This window comes from Terrapene carolina, unplaced genomic scaffold (assembly GCF_002925995.2).
Source record: "Terrapene carolina triunguis isolate 2854851 unplaced genomic scaffold, T_m_triunguis-2.0 Scaffold95, whole genome shotgun sequence".
In the NCBI taxonomy this organism is placed as follows: domain Eukaryota; kingdom Metazoa; phylum Chordata; order Testudines; family Emydidae; genus Terrapene; species Terrapene triunguis.
In genome coordinates, this window is record NW_020664446.1 from 53426232 (window position 1) to 53449231 (window position 23000).

General features: G+C 40.3%; 1 protein-coding gene across 1 annotated transcript in view; it reads right to left on the reverse strand.

Annotated features, from left to right (window-relative positions):
• Positions 1-20499, reverse strand: part of LOC112113530 (LIM domain-binding protein 3) — a gene marked incomplete at its 5' end in the record, with an annotated part of 78856 nt that extends 58357 nt beyond the window's left edge. Inside the window, 3 exons of the mRNA XM_026651090.1 lie at positions 951-1154; positions 4572-4594; positions 20424-20499. Of these exons, the coding sequence (XP_026506875.1) occupies positions 951-1154; positions 4572-4594; positions 20424-20499 (303 nt within the window). The remainder of the gene's footprint in view (positions 1-950; positions 1155-4571; positions 4595-20423) is intronic.
• Between the last annotated feature and the right edge of the window lie 2501 nt (positions 20500-23000).

The following is a 23000-nucleotide window of genomic DNA, read 5'->3' on the forward strand; positions in this document are numbered from 1 at the left end:
TCAAATCACGGAGATTAATTTAACAGTTTGCACATCAACTTAAAAAAAGTGCTGCCAATTTCCTTACTAATAATATTTTTACTCTCCATTTTTGTAATACCATCTTAGAGGCTTAAAAAAATTTCTTTCCCTATCAAGTTTGCATACTTTCCAGTTTCTCAATGCTGAAAAGTACAGTATATTTAGTTCCCATTCCATGTGTGGAACCCACAACCATATCAGAGGGAAATGAATGGACAGGCTAAGGGCAAGATACGCCCCCAGTAATTTCTAACAATTTTTTCATAGGTCAAATCTGGGGCTTACCTTACCTGACAAAGCATCTCTCACCAAGGGTAACCATGGAACAGATTGAGAGAGTCAAAATAACTTTTCTTTTTTGCTTCAAGTACCATATATAAAATGGCCTGATTCCACCACCATTACTCTCACTGAACTGTGCCTTAGTCTGTGAGTAGTCTCATTTACCTAGTGAGAGTAACTGTGGCAGAATCTGGCCTGACGTGAAAAAGCCACCGAAATAATGCGGATATTTGCAAATAGCTAGTAGCAGGATTTTTTGGGTTTTTTTTTTAATGACTACAGCTCATCCCTCACCTCAGAATGTCTTCTGCTACCAAGTGAGAACCATTTAGTTTTACAGACAAAAACCTCTCTGTATAACCATGTGGGATTTCTCCAAGTCATCAGAGTTTCCAAATCTAGGAAGAATACTGAAAAAGGAATTTTTCTATTCTAAACACCCCTCCTCCTTTTATCTTTCAAAGGATGTAATTCCACCTCAAAATATTTAAAGAAAACACCGATCTGTATTTTTCAGTGCAGTGCATAAAGATACTTCCTCCTTCCCCTGCAAAATCCAAACAAACAAACAAGGAGAGAAAAAGGATGAGAGGAAGGATTCATATATCATGCAGATAGGTGCCATTTTACACAAGAAAAAACCTTACCCAGCAAGTTCACCACCTTGGGCCTGTGCCTGGCCTGCGATGGCATCCATGATAGCATCCTGGGAATACATGCTGATCGGGGTGTTATACTGGGCATGAATTATAGTGGCCTTGCCACCCGGGCCTTTCACCTCAATGGGTTTGTGTGTAGACAGGGCAGAGTCCTTCAGGACATTAGGGTTGAAGCGTTCCACATACTCAGTGCTGGGGTTATGTGAGAGTGAGGTTTGGAGAAGAGACAAAGGGAGAAAGAAAAGAAAATAAGGACAAACAGGTGATAATTATAAAAAGAATAAAGCAGCAGCAGAGGAATGCGTGCATGTGCCTAAGACATCTCACCAGAAAAGCATCTGTTCAGACTGCTGGAGAGAAAGAACACAATGTGTAAGGGATAACATTAACAAGGAAAGTGGTCAGGGGATAGACTATAGAATGAGGTTTTTGTGTTGGCTGATAGTTTTGTAAACTTGAGACAGTTGCAGCCACAAAACAAAAATTATGGCAAATATAGCTGTTATATATACATATGTAGGTACATCTATGTCTACACCCAAAGAGCTCCCCATGTATTCCTTCAATCTTTTTAGAAAGATCTTCTAAGGTACTAGAAAGTTTAATGAGTTGAAATAAACATCTGCTTCTCTCTTATGCAGAATTACATTTTTTTCTATATGGATAATTCATCATGGTGCTATTTAGTACTCATGCTTTTCATCTTCACAGCCCTTTGCAGATATTAACAATTTAATCCTTATAGCACCTCTGTGAGGAAATGTGGAGGTTACCAAAATATGTAACCACTACAGGATAAATTTATTGCAAGGTCAGTCCTAAATCGGTCTACATCACAGTCGATAGGACAATTGTACTCATTATCCTGAGATAGTTGCCTATTGTGACCTCCATGTGGGTAAGGATTTTTATTAGGGAAAATGAGGCACAGGCTGTTTAGGTGACACACTCAAAATCATGGAGGGAATCAGTGTCAGAGCTAGGATTTGAATGCCAGGGTTCCTCACTGTCAATCCTAAACTTAGATCATTAGGCCATGACTCTCAGCATCTTGGTAGACAGTGTTATACTCCTAGAGTTTAGCTTACGTTTTTCCAAGTAACGTTTTAAATCGGATCTTCGGTCATTTAATTAACTGCTCTTGGCTACCATATGGGACACCAGGGTTAAATTCTCATCTGTCACCCCCACCTCCTCCCTCAGCCCACCAAGAAAATAAAGTGTTTGGGGTGTTTCAGACACTATATGCTCATTCCTGAATGGTAGGGATTGCTTCACAGTGCTCAGCAGCAACTCTTCCAGTTTACTGAGCAACAATGAAGAAAAGGAATCTGCAATATTCATGGCAGGTCAGAAGGATCGGGCCACAGTATGGGCCTTTTAGAGTGTTTGTTAATAGAAGATGCCCCCTCAATCATTAAAGGAGAGAGAAGAAAATCAAGGGGGTGAAAAACTCTTCCCACAAGTTGTGAAGACTCCCAGCAGACAACTGACTTGAGACTTGCGCTGATTATCATAGGTGATCTGCTCTCCCATGCAATGGATTCCAACTCCTGTAACAGCCTTTTGTTTGGTGAGATGCCTTTACTGAGGCCAACAGGAGAGAGATAGTTGTGCATTTTTGCAGCAATATTTGAGAAGAGCACTGACAGTAGCATGCAGCAGGGACAGGTGCATATAGATGCACACATACCTTATTGCAAACACAGCCCTGCAATACATGCATAGACATTTTGAAGGAATTAAGAAGCTTCATTATGCATTCGGTACAAATAAAAAACATGCATTTATTTGAACATTTTCACCATTTTAAATGTCTCTTAATTAACATGTTTAATAACCATGATAACATTAGTCTATTGATACCATCTTGTAGAATGACTCTCAAAGAAAGAGAGACTGCACATTATGCCTACTATTGGCTTCTGAAAATCCCCATGTTTTGTTATTGAGGTGACTTCTCTTATCCCCACAATGTATCAAGCCATCAGAGAGCAGTTCGGAATTCATAGACCCTGGAGATCATTAATTCAGTGCTCTCCCTCTTTTCCATTAATAGGAGAAGGAAGACTCAGTGAAGGCATCAGTTTACCTAAACTGAAGCTGCAATTTGTATGAAAATATAGTCCAAATCAATCCAAAAAAGGGCTAGAGGTCTCAGGGATGCTTAGGCTCGCACAAAAATTACTGATTTCGGTGTTGGAATGGGGAATTGAAGCAATTTCACTGCTCTCTTAACAGTCCTTCGCAAGGCAAAACATCAATTGAAATCAATAGGCATTTCCATAGAAAGAACTAGAAAAGGTCTCTTTCAACTGCAGAGTTTCTACTGCAATGTCGTGTTGGGAGGGGAGGAAATGTTAATGTCAATACAGGATGCTCAGTGCAGGACCCTTTGGCACAGGTGAGGAGTCAATTCTAGCAGGAGCAAGAAACTAAGAGCTACAAATCTGGGATCTCTGCAAAAGATAATGCTGACAGGCATTCAGCAGATGTGCAAAATTTATACAGCTTGGTAGCAGAACTCTGGAAGTATGACGGGAATGTAACAGAAGAGTGTAAGATAAAATAGAGCCCATACTTTGATTTCTGCTACATCGGCCCTACAACTCCAGGGAAAAATTCAGTCCTAAGCGTAAGTGGGAAAAGGCTCCTCTGACTTCAATGGAAGTTTTATCCATTTGTTCCTAGCTACATTAAGGGCTTAATGTGGGCACCACACACTGCCAAATCAGTGTAAATTACACTTATGTTGCTCACCCTCTAAACGCCAATTCAAGTTGAACTACTCTATCATTTCCACCCATCCTCTTATCAGTTAAACTTGACATTTAACTTGCTTCATCATTTACTTCGCTGCTGAATTTATCCCAACCTTGAGTTCCCATCAGTTTCTGGACTTCCAGAATGTTGCATGGGCAAGAGCAACTTTCAATCCAGAGAGGTCAAGCAGGAATTCAGAAGGGATCTTTCTGCTCTCTCCTCAAAATTGAAGGTCAAAGTTGAAGGGGAGTTGGGGGAATTTCCCTGCCTAAAAGCTGATGGGTCAGATCCTCAAGTACATACTAACTCCTTATTCAGGCAGAATTCCCGCTGAAGAAATGTACGTCTTAGATATTTAAAACCCAAGAGCTAAACGTTGAAGTCAATGGGAATTTGACTGGAATTGGACTTCAAGATTTGTATCTATCTCCTGAAGCTAAAAATACATCGGTAATTATATAATAAAAAGCCTTTAGCCAAAGCCCACAAAATCCAGGGGGGATGAAGACTATTGGAAGAATTAAGAAGAAATGCATGTATGACTTCAGGGAATTAAAAAGATCTGAAAAGCTCTTCAAGAGCTGAGCAAGTTCCAATCCAAGTTACATTTGCAAAGTTAGGATATCAACATGAAATTCTAAACAAGCAGGAGAGTTTCAGAAATATTGTTAGACTAGAACCACTTCTGGATATAGTAGCCATGTATGATGCCTGCTGTGCCAATCTGGTCTTTTTCAATGCTTTTACCTTGCAAATAGACACAGCAAGAACATATGGGCTCATGCTACCCCAGAAAACAAATCCCCAAACATACAGCATAACACGTACACACTATTTGATACTAACTTGGCAGCAGTGTTGGCTATGACCTAGGGAAGAGAGAAAGAACAAACAAACAAAAGGAACAATAGTTTTAGCATGTCAAGGGCAATATGTATTAACAAGGGTTTATAAAGCTTTATCAAACCATCTACAAATAGGAATAGAAAGCAACGGTATGCCTAAAAAACCACAATGGATTTAGAGAGAGGAGAAATGTAGGGATTATAGTTTATCCACAGAGACTTACTAAGGTACCAAGGCATTCTGGCTGATCCTTGACAACATTTTTATTACTGTGCATCACTGGAAGTATTGTTATTGAGGGTTACAGAAGCAAGGAAGCAGAACTATTTGCAGGCTGTATACTCCTCTTGAAATAACACGAGTGGGAGAGATTATATCCTCCTCCCCAGACACTAAATATTCATATATGTAATGCCAGTCCCATCAGCCTGGCCCCGTATAGTCAATCCAGTGAGCAGGATCTGCTGAAGAATATCCAAAGAAAATATCAACAGATATTTGAAGGAAAAAGCCCCTCTACTTAACACATTACTGACCTGAATCTGATCTCACTTATATTGGTTTTACAGTGGTGTATATCAATTGATTTCAGTGGTCACTCCTGATTTTACACCAGACAAAGTTAAAAGCTAATCAGCCATGTAGTGGGATCAGTTGTCTCCCATGCAATCCCCTGTGGCCAGGGAAGCCTCTGTGGTGCCCTGCTAACAATTTTTCCCTCCAAGGGCTTTTTAAACTCAACAAAGGCTTTTCTTGTCCATTCAGTACCCCTTCTTGAGGGTCCAAGTTTAATCACATAAATAAAGCTTCAAAGTAAAACTCAGTGTCCAAAAATACAGTCCATCATTTTTAACCTTTTGTCAGGTCACTCCCAGGCTTTTCCTACTTTAAATTGCAGTAGTGAAACCCCACGTCCTAGGTATTTTTGCTAGAGCCTGCTCAGTCCCCAACAGTCTCCAATTTACCATACTACCAGACCTTCTTGACTGAGGCCTTTCCTGTCTTTGCAGGCCACTCCCAGACCCTGCTTAGCTGAAGCCTTGCGCTCAGGTCTAGAGCCACAGATTTCTGCTTTGGCTCCAACCGCCCTGGCATCAGGGTCGTCCTTGCAGAAGCCTTTTTTATTTCCTGAGCCTCCTCCTTCTCTGCTGCCCTTCATAAGAAATTACATGAGCCAACCGAGGTGTGCCCTTTTGGTAATCACGGTTGGCTAGCCCAAAGCCCTCCAGTCCTTTAGGAGCAAGCCACTCTGTTACAAGGCCTGAGAGCATTAATTTTGTAGCATTAATATTGTGTCTTTTTGAGGTCAGTAACGACATAATGCAGGAAAAAACAATATTTATGTAGCATTGTTCTCCACTGCATTAACAATAACTGGTTGTAGCCTGCCGAGCAATTGGATGCTCATTTTCACATAGTCTTTCTCAAAGCTTTGAGAACATGAATCTTTGCCCTCCTTCTTGCCCCATCCCTCTGGATCATGGATAGCAGATCATGTCTGTGACCAAGGAAAAAGTGGACAAGATTCCATGCAGAGATAGTCAACAGCATTATTTTCTAATTGGCTACATAAGACACTTTTGATAGATCTGGGCATCATCATCTTCCCAGTTGCTTCTGCAACCTTTCCAGCCTTGGGAGTGAATCTGGGTCTCCCACAGAGCAGTGCTGAGCAGCATTACGACTGGATTGGCCCACAAGTTAGGTTTGGTTCCCCCTGCTTTCATCTCAGTGACTCTTTGGAGTAGCTTCTTCTTTACATAAGGCTTTTCTGCAGCTCTGTCACCCAAGTTTATTTTTAATTAACAAAAAACTGTGCAGCGAGCCAAAGCTGTGGCATGGGGCTCTATGCTGTTGCATTTGTCTGGACATACAGTCACAAAATGCCTTTTTTTCCAGTGTCTGCCCCTCAGATTCTCAGCTTTGAGAATATTCTGCCAGCTTTGTAAACCATGCAATGAGCCAAATATATCTGTCTTTTACAGGAATCAGTAGAGATATATTAGGAACAAGTTGTAGCCTGTAAGCAGATCAGTGATTCTATATCCATTTTAGGTATGTGCAAGACAGCTGAGCAATCGCTTACAGTGAAACATGGTGTAATAGTATCATTTTCTGAAGTGAACTCTGATGGCTATTCTAATCCTCTCAACCATGTCTGTGCATAGAAAACAATATTTTTAAGGTAGAACTGGAGTTTGTAAAATACCCCTTAAAAGAGAGAGCAACCAATTCTTTGATGGTGGAGTATGAAGAACATGCACATGTAAACCATGTTTCATAGACAGAAAAAATACTGTGCACACATTAGTCTTCTGAGAAGTGGTCAATATCCTCAAATCTCAGCAAAGATTTTTCCGACCTAAACAGATTATCACAGCTCCCTCAAGCTACAGTAAAGCTTAGCCTCTCTTGATATGCTGGGTTGAGATGATAAAATTTTCTCCAGCTCAGTCCCACACATCATTTTAGTTTATTTCTAAATATGGGCAGGTACTGAAATACGCAACCTGCTCACTCAAAGATGCCACAGAGTAACAAGCTGGTAACCCTACCCCCCTGACACACAAAAACATGCGGGACAGGTATTTACTGCCCTAGCCAAAGACGTGCAGAATAACACAGGCTGGAATGAGAATCCATACATGAGAATCTATGACTCATTCTCAATCTGTGTTAATGTTCCCCATTGCAGAACCTTTACTCCATTAAGATCTGCTCCTGACACTGTAATAGGCAGTCCTGCAAAAAATGTTCACCCTTGCCCTGTGATAAGCCCTTAATTCCAGAAGTGCATAAGAGGAGTAAGGAACTGGGAACTCAGTAAGAGACAGAGAAATCAATCCAATCTTCCTTTGCGCTTGCTGACAGAATTTTAACAAGGGGCTCCCCAGAGTCCCCTTCAATATAGCACTGGATCTGTTTAGATGTTTCACAGGATACAAGTTAAAAAAAATCCCAAACATTTAAATATAAAATACACCTGGGATCTACCTGCCTATGTAGGTTCTTATACAGTATCACTTATAGACTAGTACCAATCAGAGTCAGAGCTGACCTTGCAGAGCCTGTTTTGCTTATGCACATGTACTGCTTTTTATGAATGTACAAACCCAGAAAAACAGAGAATCATGGATAACATAAGCACTAAACCTCTAGCAGGTCCCAAGAAAGCTAGTATTCCTTTTTAGATTGCAGTCCACAGGGCTTCTCACTTCATGGATAACATACAAGTGGAAATGGGGGCCCGGGAACACTGAATCTTCACAACATGCTACCATTACAGAGACACTTGTGCTGAGTAATTTCAGGCTGTTTGTACTTTGCTGAGTGCTTAACAGCTATCAAAACAGCTCTTTCTTTCCCAGGGAGGGGTCCATTAACTGTACATGATTTTTCATATTGCCCCGTTTATTTATATGTAAAAAAAGGAGGCAGAATTGGCTATAATTTATGAATATGTTACAGCTACTCACACAAAAGCACCCCAAAACCATATTCAAATTCAGAATGAAATCTCAGGTGTGGGTACCATGATAAAAGCTTTAGCTTTGTTATTGGGAGTCTTACACTTAAACTTGGAAAGATTCAATTTTTATTGGTAAATGTCAGTAAGTTTTGATGTAAACACACACTCTGATGAAAAAAATATTTCCATTAGTAATAATCCAAATTTATAGCTTAGCAATGTAAGAAAGAAAAGTGCTGCTTGAGAACTGTTAGAGTTTGATTTAAGGATATTTCCTTTGTATATTTTGACACGTCACGTTGACAATTTGTGTTTTAACGATTATAAGGCTTTAAATTTTTGAATCTCAATGCCTACGGTAATTAAATAACTGTTGTCTGACACCCCTGCCCCAATTTCCTGCAATTTTGCACAATGGTGAAAATATAAATTGAAAAAAAAAATTACAATGTTTAAAAATAAATATCAATATTATCCATCCAAATTATAAAAAAATTAAAATTGAATTCTGCTGAGCCGTCTTATGCTATGTCTCAGTATATTACCAGCAGGTCACAGATGTGCACCAAGAGGAGCTTAAATTATTTTGTGAGAGTGCTTGTGCATATATGTGGGAAGAAGTGGCACATATACAAAGGCAGTGCTATGAAGTAGGGGGATTACTGTGGAGCTGGTTCAGTGTCCATATTTTGTTTGCCTCCTTAAGGACAAATGCTTCTATTATGTGGCCTGATCCAACGCCTATTGAAATCAATGGAAAGGCTCCTACTGATGTCAATGAGTAGCAGATGCAACCCTATAGTGTGTATTTTTTTGTAATAGTACATAGTAGGAATACTCAGGCAGTTCATCTGCCCAAAATTTACCTAAAGGCAATTACAAGGAGAAAGGTTAACAAGGGATGTGAGGAGGCCAAGACAAGGGAGGTAAGATGTGCTACCGAGGAGCTGTGAGCGCTAAAGCAGGGAGAGAAATGATACTTTTCATCATGAAAAATGTAAATGAAAACAAAAGCTTTTTTTGGTCTGTTTCTGCTGAAAAATGTCTTTGAATTTAAGTCTCTTATAACCAAATGTAGACAGCACTTTTGAGTTTACAGTGCTAGGGCTTGATTGTGCTAGTGAGCGCTAGGCTCACTGTCTTACATCTTGTGTAGTCATTTACACTAATGCAAACTGAGTGCATACTGGTGTAAAACACTATCAACTCAGAATAATAGCATTTTACATCCACTTTGCTCTCATGTAAGTGACTATGCAAAGTACTGGGCAAAGGAGAATCAGGCCCCTATTGTATTTTTCTCTTGCTCTCAGCCCCTCATTTTGTATATTATATTGAGCTAAAGGAAAGCTTTGGTGACTAAATTGTGTCTCAGGGAAGTTTTCCCTTTATCTACCTGTTAATATACTTCTGCATTGTTATTTGAAATACTCTTTTCCTTAATCAGACCTTAATTATCCAAACAGAAAGGCGGACATGGGATTTATTCAGATAAGGGTGCTGAAAATTCCTTGTTTTTCCTAAAACACATTGGGAAACATGACTTCATTTCAGATAAAGACAGCTTTGGGGTAACTGACTTATAGAGGTGTGTTTGTAAATTAAAAAATCATAAATAAAAGTAGAAAGGTGGGAAAGTAACTCTTTCCCATGTCTGTCATTTATTTCAACATTTCTGTAATGTAGTCCAAGCTTGTGGCAAAAATACCTGCTCTACAAATACAGTACAGCACTGAACAACTTCATATTCTGAAGTAAAACTAGGTGGGATCATCTCTATATCTTACCAGGTGGATAATAACTATTGAGTATTTCTTTCCACACAGGTGGAATAGTGCTTAGATTTGAGCTGGATGACATTCAAACCAAGGGGTCGAACCAATAATAATTCAATCTCAATTTGCACTGGAAAGTGACTACATTGAGGAAAGAGTTATAGAAATTCACTGCAATAGATTAAGATTGTTATCTTAGCTGCTCCAGGCAATTTCTCTTTAGGAAAGTGTAGTTTCAGATCCCTTTTATAGCAACTTCCATACAGGACTGTAGTTGATATTCAGGTCAACCAGATTAAGTATAGAGAATTAAATTGAAGAATACCAACACGCTGGTTTAGTCACAGGTACCTTAACCACAGTGTTCCTCCTCATGCCAGGATACCCAGTAGCCAATCTGTAATACAATCCAGGATACCAAAGACCAAGAGTTGTTATGAAATAGCACCATTTGTCCTGTTTGAGGTGGGGAAAGGTTTAATAACTATTTTTCAGGACATCATTAATGATAATTACAAGACAAATTCACAGTATAGTAACTGGTTTTATACTTCATTCTTCAGCTAATTACTTACTTACTGAAACATTGAATTAATCACCATGTTACCTACCCTCTAGGAAGTCCACCTTCTGAAGCCCTTCGTTTGAGACTTAATTTATGCATCTCAGCCATTTCCTTTAGAGTCTCTGCTGAGTAAAGGCCAATGGGGTTGTTATATTGCCTTGCAGGGCTCAGCTGGTGTTTACGACTACTGCCATCAGTGAACACAGGACTTAGTTTTGAACCTAGGTTACTCTTTGCAGGTGAAATGTCAGGTGTCACAGACAGAGAGGCCATGGAAGTTCTAACTGCAGTGGTCTTTAAGAAGGAAGAGCTATTTGAACAGCTGATCTCCTGCTTGCTGAGGTAGCCTGAAAACGTTCCATTGGTGGCTAAAATACTACCCAAAGGCCCAGTTGCTGTGCTAGTTAGAGGACTGAAGGTTGTTCTGTTGCCACTGATTTCCAAAGCAGGGTCCTGTAGTAGCAAACATGCAGGCCAAGAAAAGAAAAAAAGAGCAATCATAGAACACATGCAAAAAGAATATATCTATATCTATCGCTTTCTGTATATATTCATACACTTGAGACAAATAGATTAGTGGCTGAGGTAGCCAGCCTTTTGATAAAACAGAACATTCAGTTGATCTTCTTTCAATAGGGTGGGACTACACACTCAGGCATTTTTTTTAGTTGAAACATACAAGTTAAAATTTAATGTCAAAAGAGCTTCTGTTATTAGCTGAAGATATAATTAGATATCATTTGATAGACTATATCTTCCATTCATTACTATGATAATTAAGGAAATCTGAATGGTTTGAGGTCAGTCCCATTTGAGGCAATAATATACAAGTACAAAAATCTATGCTATTAGCTAGAAATTAAGACCTAATGTTTCTGAAATCACAGCATTCAATTTCTCACGAACAGTCCTAAAATTAATGAAGCCCTTAAACTGCATTCTTCTCATAGGCTCCAGGTCATGCTAATAAGGCCATGCAACATGGTTAGCAAGTAGGCTGAAAGAACTCAAGAAGGTGTATTAACCAACAGGTATAGTTTCTCTTTTATGCGTGTGCATAATTTCCATTTAAATGAATGGAAGTTAAACAGGCATTGAGCATGAAATTGCACCTTAAGAGTATAATTCCACATCTGTGATTTGGATGTTTTTTTCAAGCTAGGACACTATGGAATATTGTCTTTGTGAGGGTCTCAAGAAGCCCTCCCAATATCAGACATATGCAAGACCTCCTGCTGGTGCCTCACATTAGAAGCACATCTTAACTTTCTAAAACCCACTCTGGAAAATAATAGAAAATTATGCGTTTTGTTAAATATAATGTCAATAAATGGTTTCCTACTAATGCTGCAAAGTACAGATTAAATAAGGTTAATATTGAAAACAGGAAATAATGACATTTTCAGTAACACATTCCACACAAAAAATAATCAGCAAATCGTAAGAGAATTAGACCATAAACTATGAAAAGGACAACTCACCTCCTCTCCCTGCTCCCTCTCATTCAAAAGTTTTGAGCTAGTGCTTGCTGTGATCTAGATCAGCGGTTTTCAAACTGTGGGTCGGGACCACAAAGTGGGTCACGACCCTGGGGTTGCCAGGGCTGGCTTAGACTTGCTGGGGCCCGGGACCAGAGCCAAAGCCCGAGACCCACCACCTCGGGGCCGAAGCTGAAGCCTGAGCCCCACTACCCGGGGCCGAAGCCCGAGGGCTTCAGCCCTGGGTGGAGGGGGTCAGGTTACAGGCTCCCTGCTGGGGCTGAAGCCCTTGGGCTTTGGCCTCCCCACCCGGGGCGGTGGGACTCGGGCTTTGGCTTTGGCCACCCCACCCAGGGCGGTGGGGATTGGGCTTTGGCTCAGGCTTTGGTCCTCCCTCCTGGGTTCATGTAGTAATTTTTCTTGTCAGAAGGGGATTACGGTGCAATGAAGTTTGTGAACTCTTGATCTAGAGCATTGCCTTGTGCCTCTTCAGCACAAATTCACCCCAGGTGTAACTCCACATAAGTCAGTGGGAGTTGAGGGCAGCCAGCATTTCTCAGGGCATACAGAGTACCTGGCAGGACGGAACCTTTAGATCCAACTAAACTGCCTATATTTCCATGGTTGGCTCACTGTGGTGTATCATAACTAGGATATTGTTTTTTTGTATTTTCTTTAAGAAGTCTGTCTGTCTGCTAGAGGGAACGGCTGCGAGAAGATTAAAGATGAAGGATCTTACAGAGCAAGAGAAAGATGCTCTGTTTTAACTCTCATGGGCATTTTAAATGTATGTAGTCTCTTTGTTTTCTCCTTAATTTGAAATAAAAGACCATCTAGATCTTAAGAACATGGTTTTCCAATTTGTGTTTGGAAAATCTAACTCATAAATCCACCACACTAGTATTCAGCATGTCTTTGTCTTTATAATGCCCAACTTTTTGTGCCCCTGTTTTGCTATTAAACCAAAGCTAGTTCCAATAAATCCATTCCCTTTCATCTTTTAGCCTGGTTGATACCTCAGTTCAATAGTTCAAACTCTCCTCATGGAAGGTGTCTTTGTGAGACTTTTTTTTCTGTTATGTTTTGGCAGCTCACTTGATAATGGAGTATCCATGAGCAATCAGCATAATTATTATATATATTATCATAACACTTAGGAGCCCTAGGCATGGAATCCAACTGTGCTAGGCACACAGAACAAAAAGAGGGTCTCTGCCCCAAAGAAATTCCAATCTTAAGTGCATGTACCTCTTGTAAAACCCTTCTACTATACTTAGATTGTAAGCTTTATTTTTCCTTCTGTTTATTTATATGATTTGAACGAAACAGGACAGCAGCAGACATTTTCCGGCATTGTTGTATCTGTTGAACGCCAGTGTATAGTGAGGCACTAGATAAAGCATTTGGATGAATGGGGAATTTGTGGATTTCTTAGTGTATATGTGATATCAACTTGCAATCTATCCCAGAAGCTTAGAGTCCTGTCTTACAGCTAATTTACGCTGACCCTGATTCAGTGCTGTAGAGGGGGCACCTTTTCCCCACCCCTGTGCATGTGGACACGTAGAAGCCATAATTAATAACCACATTCTTGGAAGCACAAGGTTGGAATGCCTGTCAGTGTTGCTGCCAGGACTCACATCCCAGGGGAGCGTATCTAAAAAGGGATGTAGCCCCTGCAGCAGCAAAGGCCAAGAACACTGCTCCAGACTGGAGTTGAAGGCTAAACCTTTCAAAGGTTTTGAAGGGACTGCTACTCAGCATAAGTCCCTCAGTGACCCCTGGGGGCACTCTGCCCCATACAGGGCTATAATGGTTTGCAGGGTCATATTTGGACATTTCAAATCTGCAACCCCACTGGCTTCTATGGGGTTGCAGAGGGTGTAAGCCTGAGCAGAGTTTGGCCTTCAAACTGAAATGTACAGAGTGGGTAACAATGTCATTGTCAATGAATATTAGTTACTCGCATTGGGTCTAATTATCCACTGTTGGCTTTATGGTGTGAGGCCATTGAGGCTATGGAAATAATTATCTTAATAGTATATTTCAAATTACTGCTTTTTACATATTTTGTCCATAATTAATCACACACTTCAGTCAAAAAAAGTCTGCAAATAACCCTTGGTAATTGCCTATTACAGGCGTCCAAGTATCATTAAACAAATAAAAAACAGGATTTCCACCTAAAATATATATTTTTAAAGAGGAACAAATGCACAATCCTTTCTCAGATAATGAGTCACCAATTACATAGATGCTCTCATTCTGAAAGCTGTACATCCTGGCAGGACGGAAAAATCAAGGTAAAACACATACAACAACAACAGAAGGAACATACAGCATCTGATGAAGCTAGATCTGTAGGTTAACTAGAAAAAAAATTTTTAGAATCAATGAAAATTTAATGCAGGACTCCTTCCCCTCACCTCTGATATAGGGAAGGGTACTGTGGGGGGAAATTATTAAGTGGTGTTAGCGTGAGCTCTAGAAGAGAGAAACATTTTTAATCAATAAAAAGCAACCTAATAATATTTGGCAGAACTGTAGATTAAATAAAGGGATGGTTATAGGAAAGGAAATACTGTGGGTAAGGGGACAGAAAATGAAGGCTGGTGGGGTTGCCATCCTTTAGCTTTTGGGGGAATTTTGGTTATGTTCCTCAAATATTTTCTAGCTAGGTTTCTTAACTGCATGTTGGTATTGATTTATTGTAATAGCTGATCACTGGCATAGGAAAACAGAACTATGTCCTACAGTTTATACTGGAAACCAGGGGGCCATGTTTGAGGTTTTTAAGTTAAGACTGTGAGAATTTTTGGAGACAAGGGGCAATTTGTGGGGTAAAGTGGAAGGATGGGGATATGGACTTTCAGCCTCAGTATAATTTTCTAAAAGAACCATTTTCCACTGATCAGCTTATTTGGCTGTTTCCTCTCATGACTGATAAAGTACCTGTTATTTGGTTCATTCATAAGAGTATATTTTAGATTAAATTATTGTTCTGTTTGTTTCAGTCTAGTGGCAAGAACATACCTATGAAGGAAAAATTTACTGCACTTCTGAAATCTGAATGTCAGGCTTCTAGTAATGAACATCTCTTACCATTATATCTAATGAAATTATAAGTAGTCAGCAGTGACTAACATTTCCTTGTTCCCCATCTTCTCCCCCCTCCACCCATTCCACCCTATCAAATTATCTCTGTGGCTGGAAAAATGAGCTAACATTTTCATCTATAAAAGTCTGTTGCTACCTTTCTGCTGACCAGAAGAGGAGGCTCTAACACTGGGCATTGGCTTCCTCCCTAGAGAAAGATGCTGTCACCTTGTTGAGATCCCTTGCTACATGAAGAAGTCAGGCAGCTGGATTCTAATTTTCCAGTGTAACGGTGAGATACCACATCAATGGATGAGCTTAAAAATGATTATGTAGAGGAGAACACAGAACATTTGGGGGTGAAAAGAGTTTATTATGACCCGTTCTTTGTTCTCAGTAAAACCTTTTTTTTTACTTTCTAATATTCGTCTAACTTCTCTAAGGGCAGAACACTCCCCTTCACCTGTGGGACAGGAGGGGAACCTCAACATGGGCATCACTGGCTTCTAGAGTGGGAGGTACCAAAACAGTATGCCAATTTGTCAACATGCTCCACTTTCATCCTCACCCCAAAGAAGTCTCTTTACGGGCATTGTGTGGGTTAGGGATGTGGGAGTGGGGAGGGATGGACCAGGGTGAACAAGAGCTGACTAAATGAACATTAACTTGTATGGATTCATTCCATGGTGTGAACTCTGCTCTAGTACAAAGGTGGGACTCAAGGGGCATCTGGGTATGCGGACCCCCAGCAGGGCACTGTGTTAATGCACTATTGAGACTGCACTGTTAAGCACTCAAGTCAGGAAGTATGAAAGGTAATGTTAACTCTGACCTTACTATGAATTGGGATACAGTCTTTAATTAGAATATTATACCAATTCTTTGAATGTCTACAAGAATGATTTCAAGTTTTTAGAAACATTAATTATTTAATTTAGCCTTACAACACCCATATTAAGAAGCTAGTTGTTACTATCATCACTTCACAGACAGGTGAACTGAGGCACAGAGAAATTAAGTGAGTTGTCCAGGGTCACACAAGCAGTCTGTGGCACAGTCAGGAATAGAACACAGATCTCCTGTTCTGTGCCTTATTCAACAAGACCATCCTTCCTCCAACTATGATTGCTGGTTATTTTACATACAAGTTCACAGTATTGTAGAATATACTATTCATAAACACAAGGAGGCTCAGATTCTGACTGGGACTCTGAGAGCTACCATAATAGACATATTAATTACCATAATAATTTTATAGCATCATATTTCATAAATAGTACAGAATATGATGATATAAATAAACACTATATCATAATGCCTATATGCAAAAGGACAGAGTTAAGGCTGTGTGTTGACCCTTAAATTTCATACTTCCTCACTTGTAGATGCTTAACTATGAACCCTTATGTTGCATGAACACAGAGCATTTATGAACCTTTAGTTCAATTCTCTGGAAGAGTCCCCATCTCTCTTTCCTCCATTTTGAATGACTTCTAATCACAAATGTTCTCAGTCTTGGATATATCCTTCTATTCTTTCCATATTTCATGCCTAGAGCTGTGCAAACAGCTTCATTTAACTCGCAAATGATTAATCTTGTTTTGAGTTGTTTGGTAAGCAAAAAGTATACTGTGATCCAATCAAACATTCATTCCCTCCAGCAGCCCCGCAGCCCAGTTGATCTCATGTATCACAGACGTTCAGCTCAAAACACAGATTAGCTGAAGAAAATGAGGAGACAATGGGCTCCACTGGGGATGCGGGAGCATTCCTACCAAACTGAAAAAAAATTGATTGTGCCTTTCAATAGGCTGAAGTTGCACCTAATATGAGTTCTTATATAATCAGCTGCTGATAGAAGTTGAAAAGAAATACATGCTTGCAAATTAGCAGGAATTACAATTGAGTCAGCAGAAATAATGTGTATGGTTTATATCAGCCACTGAACTTGTCTGCACATGCAAGAGTCCTTAGCTGCATGCATTGTCCCTGACCCGGAAAGACTACCCCTACAGGTGAGAGGACAGCTTGGCAATGATGGTTTTATAATGTAGCCATTTGCTCTCTGGGAGCTGAAATGAAATCAAACTAATTTCATATGGGCCACTGCAGTAGCCATCAGATCAACTGGAACTAGACACCTAGCTCTGTGTCTCATTGACAGTCCCTTAAACCAGCCAGTCCCCCAATGCTAAGGTTATTCTAAGATGGCTTTTAAAAAGTAACAAGTTTTATTTTAAACAAAACTTTATTTTAACAATATATTTACTGTAACATACCTTACCTCAACATACATGAAATACTAGTTTACATCAGTAAGATCTTTTTTATACCATATTTGAGATCTCTGCTTTAGTGATTCAAGACATTCATGTTCCCACTATAATTCCCTCCCAATACACCATTAAAGAGGACTCATTTCAGCTACTGAACTCATTGACAATTTCCCTCTACATGTACCACACGTGACCTGGCATGCATCTACTGCAATCCTCCTAGCCCAACATGAGAGGGACTGAACTCCCTCACAACCTCTGGATATACATCTGACCCCCAATCGCCTTGCTCTAAGACATGCATCGTCATTCCCATCCCAACTGTCCAAGTCTCCCAGAATCCCTGGACAAGCACCCTAAGCTGACCTACAACTGCCAGTTTCTTTCCAGTATCACCTTGGACAAATACCATGACTCACCTCTGAGGTGTAAAACTCTCTTCAGTCCTGCCAGAAATGCTACCCCAACAACATCATTTCCACTCCTAGTTGCCACTAACCACACATCATACTCCCAGACAAGAGATCTAGCCAACCTGATCCACAGCTGTGAGAAACCTCTTAGCACTCTTGGAAATGGGATAGGACCCACATCCCAGCTCTTTGAAAAACCCTTAGCAAACACCAGAAATAATCCTACATCCAACCTACTCCCTCACCTACAGAATGTTCAGCTTTAAGGTGAGATGCACCTCGAAACTAAATGTCTGTGCTTAGGCAATCTAAGATCTTTAATTCTCATAACACTATGAAGGGCTAAAACAGAAAATACAAGTTGAGCTGACACTCCAGCAACTATATCAAAGATATCTTTATGACTTTTTTAAACCAACAATATTTTAAAGAATTGATAATATGTATTTAACCTCCTCCCTTCCCCCTTCTTACATATTTACCAGATAGAAACAACTTTGGTAAGATAAGTGACTACTTAGGAGGTTTTTTAATTGACATTTGCCAGACATGGAGTATAGTTAATTATGGAGTTATCAAAATGTGATCTCTTGAAACTATGGCTTGCCCATGAATGAGCAAGCTCTGGAGCTGTGCAGGTCTGTCACATCCATTCAGACGCTCCTGGGAGTCAGTGTGTCACGTAGAAGCCCTGGAGAAGTTCCAATACATGAAGAGATGAACAGTTTACTAGGTCACTCAGGCTGCTTTGGAGGCTAAAAATTCTCTGACAATTTCCTTTCAGGGAAATACAGAACAAAACAACCCCTACTGGGCTGGTGAAGTGGGAGACAGTTCTAAACAAAAGAATGGAACGTTCTTCTTTTCCATGAGAATTCATAGTGATATTCCGTATTTCCTCTCCAATAACCTTCTGTCCCACAAAATAACAGTCTCAACTGGTGAGCCCCATAATATTCTAGTATGAGAAGAGGCAGACATTTCCATCATCTCTCTGGATGAAGCAAATGGACATACACTTTGACTCCTCTTCCTTTCCCACAGTGCCTTCTGTATTCTTCAGAAAAAATATATAAAGGGGAACAACTCCCTGCAGGATAAATTTTAACATTTCTTCTTTCCCTGCCCAAATACCCATAAGGCAGTTGAGTGACATAATATTGTTTCTGACTTGACTCAAAAATGACTGAGCAGGTTCCTTTCAAATTTTCACAAAATTAATTAATAAATAAAAGCAAACATTTCGCCCCAAGATGATATCTTGTATGTTAGTTTCAACATGTCAGCAGCTGCTGCAGGGAAGACACAAACCTCCTGAGCTCAGAATTTGGAATGCACAGTATTTATAAGAAATGTTTGAAGCTGACGTGTACTCTCTGTTATTGATTTGGGATCTGAAATGGTTTGTCTTGTTTCTTATTTTATGTCATGGGTGTGTGTGTGTGAAATTAGCCCTCACAGAGTAGGTAGGATTGAGAGTAGGGACTGCACTTCCCTGTTTATCCAATCAATAAGAGTACAGCCTGGGCACTGGTAGTCCAAATTTCCTCCACACTGCGCTGCCAATGCACTGCATAGAATCATAGAAGTGTAGGACTGGAAGGGACCTCAGTAGGTCATCTAGTTCAGTGCCCTGCACTCAGGGCAGGACTAAATAATAACTAGACCATTCCTGACAGGTTTGTATAACCCATTCTTAAAAACCTCCAATGACGGAGATTCCACAACTTTGCTAGGCAATTTGTTCCAGTGCTTAACCACTCTGACAGTTAGGAAGTTTTTCCTAATGTCCAACCTAAACCTCCCTTCCTGCAATTTAAGCCCATTGCTTCTTGTCCTATCCTCAGAGATTAACGAGAAAAAATTTTCACTCTCCTCCTTGTAACAACCTTTTATGTACTTGAAAACTGTTATCATGTCCCCTCCCCATCTCAGACAACCTCTCATATCTAGGGATAGGAAGATACACAATTGCAGCCATTCATAGTCTCTGGCCACCCTACAGAGACTGCAGACACAGTTGCTAACTAGACAGTGAATGCTAGCGGTGGTGATGGCTTTTGGACATCTATATCCTAGGAGATGGACTTAGTCCATGGAACCTAAGCCATCCACTTTCCCCATCATTCTCTGTTCATCTTTACATTAAGGCCTGGTCTACACTAACACCCCAATTCGATCTAAGGTACGCAACTTCAGCTACGTGAATAACGTAGCTGAAGTCGACATACCTTAGTTCGAATTTACCGCGGTTCAGACGCGGTCCACACGCGGCAGGCAGGCTCCCCCGTCGACTCCGCGGTACTCCTCTCGCTGAGGTGGAGTACCGCAGTCGACGGCGAGCACTTCCTGGTTCGACTTATCGCGTCCAGCCGTCGAACTACCGCGGTAGTGTAGACCTGGCCTAAATTATCCTCTATTTTTTGGTGTCACATTTATTAACTCACCTGACAAGAAGGCACAGCTACCAATAAAGATTGTAAAATGCCTTAATATCATCTAGTCTAGCCAAGTCAACATGTTGTCAGTTTTAGTCAATTTTTAGCTGAGCTGAGCCATATGCTAATGGGGTTTTTCCTCAAGTGCTTTGGGAAATGACTGTATATTTTGGGAAGCTTTGATAGGCTTAGCTACCTACAGCCTAGAAGAGAACAGAATAAAAAAAAGTCAGAAATGCTCCAGGTGCTCGGAGAGGATTAGACCGGATACCGATTTATGTTTATGTGATTTATGTTAGAGTCAAATAACAAGAAGCACTAAAGAGATAATATGTTACATACCTTCTGATGGGGAATTACAGGCCTGGGAGAGTCAACTTTAAGTGTGGCTGTTGGAACTGGAGCTGGCCGTTTAGATCTGGGGATCAAAACATTCCAAAAAAAGATTAATAATCAGAACAACCTCGCCTCTTCTTTTTTTTAGATCCTTTCAAACACCTTTTATATTGCACTGAAAAATTATCCTTTATCCAGAGTGAAAGCCATATGTAGAAACCAGCCTAGCCTCTTGTCAACCACCAACATTCTGTCTCCATCAATAAGCAAGATCTTCCCTTCTGCTTTAGGGTAGGATTGCCAATTTTGGTTGGATGTATTCCTGGATATAATCTTTCATTAAAGATTAATTTTTAATTCCGGTAGACTCCAAGACAATCCTGAAGGGTTGGCAACCCTACTTTAGAGAGATCTTGGAAATCTGAATTAAACTTTTAATTCTTAGCAATGTTGACAGGCCAAATATTCAAAAGTGTCATGAGAGATGATTTTGGGAAGCTTCAATTTTTGGGTCCCTAGATCTAGATATACGGAGCCTGATTGTCTAGGTGCTGAGCACCAACAACTCTAGTTGAAGTCAATCTAAGCTGGAAGTGCTCAGCACTTCCAATAATCAGGTCCACTGTGTCTTAAGATGCACATTCTAAACTTGACAGTTTCAGAGTAGCAGCCGTGTTAGTCTGTATCCGCAAAAAGAACAGGAGTACTTGTGGCACCTTAGAGACTAATAAATTTATTTGAGCATAAGCTTTCATGGGCTACAGCCCACTTCTTCGGATGCACTATGTAGCCCACGAAAGCTTATGCTTAAATAAATTTGTTAGTCTCTAAGGTGCCACAAGTACTCCTATTCTAAACTTAAGGCATCTCAAAATCATAGGACACTTTTGTAAATTTTGACCTTCAGCATCATGTACCTGAACAGATTTTTGTTACTGACACTTTAAATTAATGTAGTGCTTCTTCAGACAACGCACAATCAACCTGTGTAACTCTTTGCCTGAGGATGTTGTGAAGGCCAAGACTATAACAAGCTTAAAAAAAGAACTAGATAAGTTCATGGAGGATAGATCCACCAGTGACTATTAGCCAAGACAGGCAGGGATGATGTCCCTAGCCTCTGTTTGCCAGAAGCTGGGAATGGGCGACAGGGGATGGATCACTTGATGATTACCTGTCCTGTTCATTCCCTCTGAAGCACCTGGCATTGGCCACTGTCAGAAGACAGGACACTGGGCGAGATGGACCATTGGTCCGATCCAGTATAGCTGTTCTTATGCCATATTACAAATCCTCCTCTCTTCCTCAGAGAGAGACTGTGGGCTTCATTTTGGACAGAAGAATTAAGGACCATCACAAACCACACCACCTTCTGCTCCATCTGCAAGACACATTTCTTTGACCTGCCTTCTCTAACATAAACACAGAGCATCTTGTACATTTAAAAACAAAGCCCTACTAAAATAAAACTCTGCACTGCACACGCACGCACACATTCTCCCCCTAAAGAGAGCATGGGAGAGAAAATGAACCACACTCAACAGATATTAATTATGCCACTTAATGAATTGCTGGAAGGTGTTCAGATGCTATGTAGAAAGGGATGGTATAAGAACCTAGATAGGGTAGAATAGAACAGCTCCGTGAAATCTTCTGCTTAATGAACAGGGGGTGGTCAAAAAATATAACAGAAAATACTGGAGTGTGCCAAAGATGGAATAAAAAATAATATTGATAATACTGTACTGCCATTATATAGATCGGCGTTATGTCCTCACATGGAGTACTATGTGCTCCCTTGTCCACTGAGTATCTTATCTGGTACACATGTATGGACTACGAATGTTTGTTTCAGACCCAGTGAGCAGTGCAAATATTTTAGGTCAATTGCAGAGCTACAGCAAGCAGTCATAAACCATACACACATCCCTTTGAGGCTCCTCTGGAAAACATTTGTATTGTAGCAAAGGGATTCATTGATTAAACTGCACCATCACTTTCACCATTTATTCTCTTTTAGTTGCCACCTTACCATAATGGATGTCATTAACATGCTATATCATCTGTTCTACACATTATTGATATGCTGCATTTGTCATTCATAATACTGCCCAGCTGAGGCTTTTTTTTTTTTTCACATTAACTTTGCGCAAGATTTCAAAGGCACCAGTACCACTTGAAAATAAAAAAAGGTATCTAGATAACTCTGCACTCAACAACTACAGCTGTATTCTGAGAATATTTAAAACAATTTCTGTATGTATTATGGCTCCCTTGGGACACCAGGAGTCACTTCCTCCTCCCCCCCATATTATGCTTTGTTTGCACTTTTCCACTTTTGCTTCCTTCAGGCCCTGCATTGCAGAAACAATTCTTTCTTTAAGAAGACAGGTGAATGGGGATTTCCCTAATAGCCCATTAGTGCCATCCTTACACTGACTAAGGAGTAACTAGAGTGACATGAGGTATTCTCTCCAGTGACCATATGTGAACAGTGCTTTTAGTCCTTGCTGCCTCACAGAATGAAATGCTGGCCTCAATAATCAAACATAAGTCTCTCATGCAGTCAGGGCCGGTGCAACC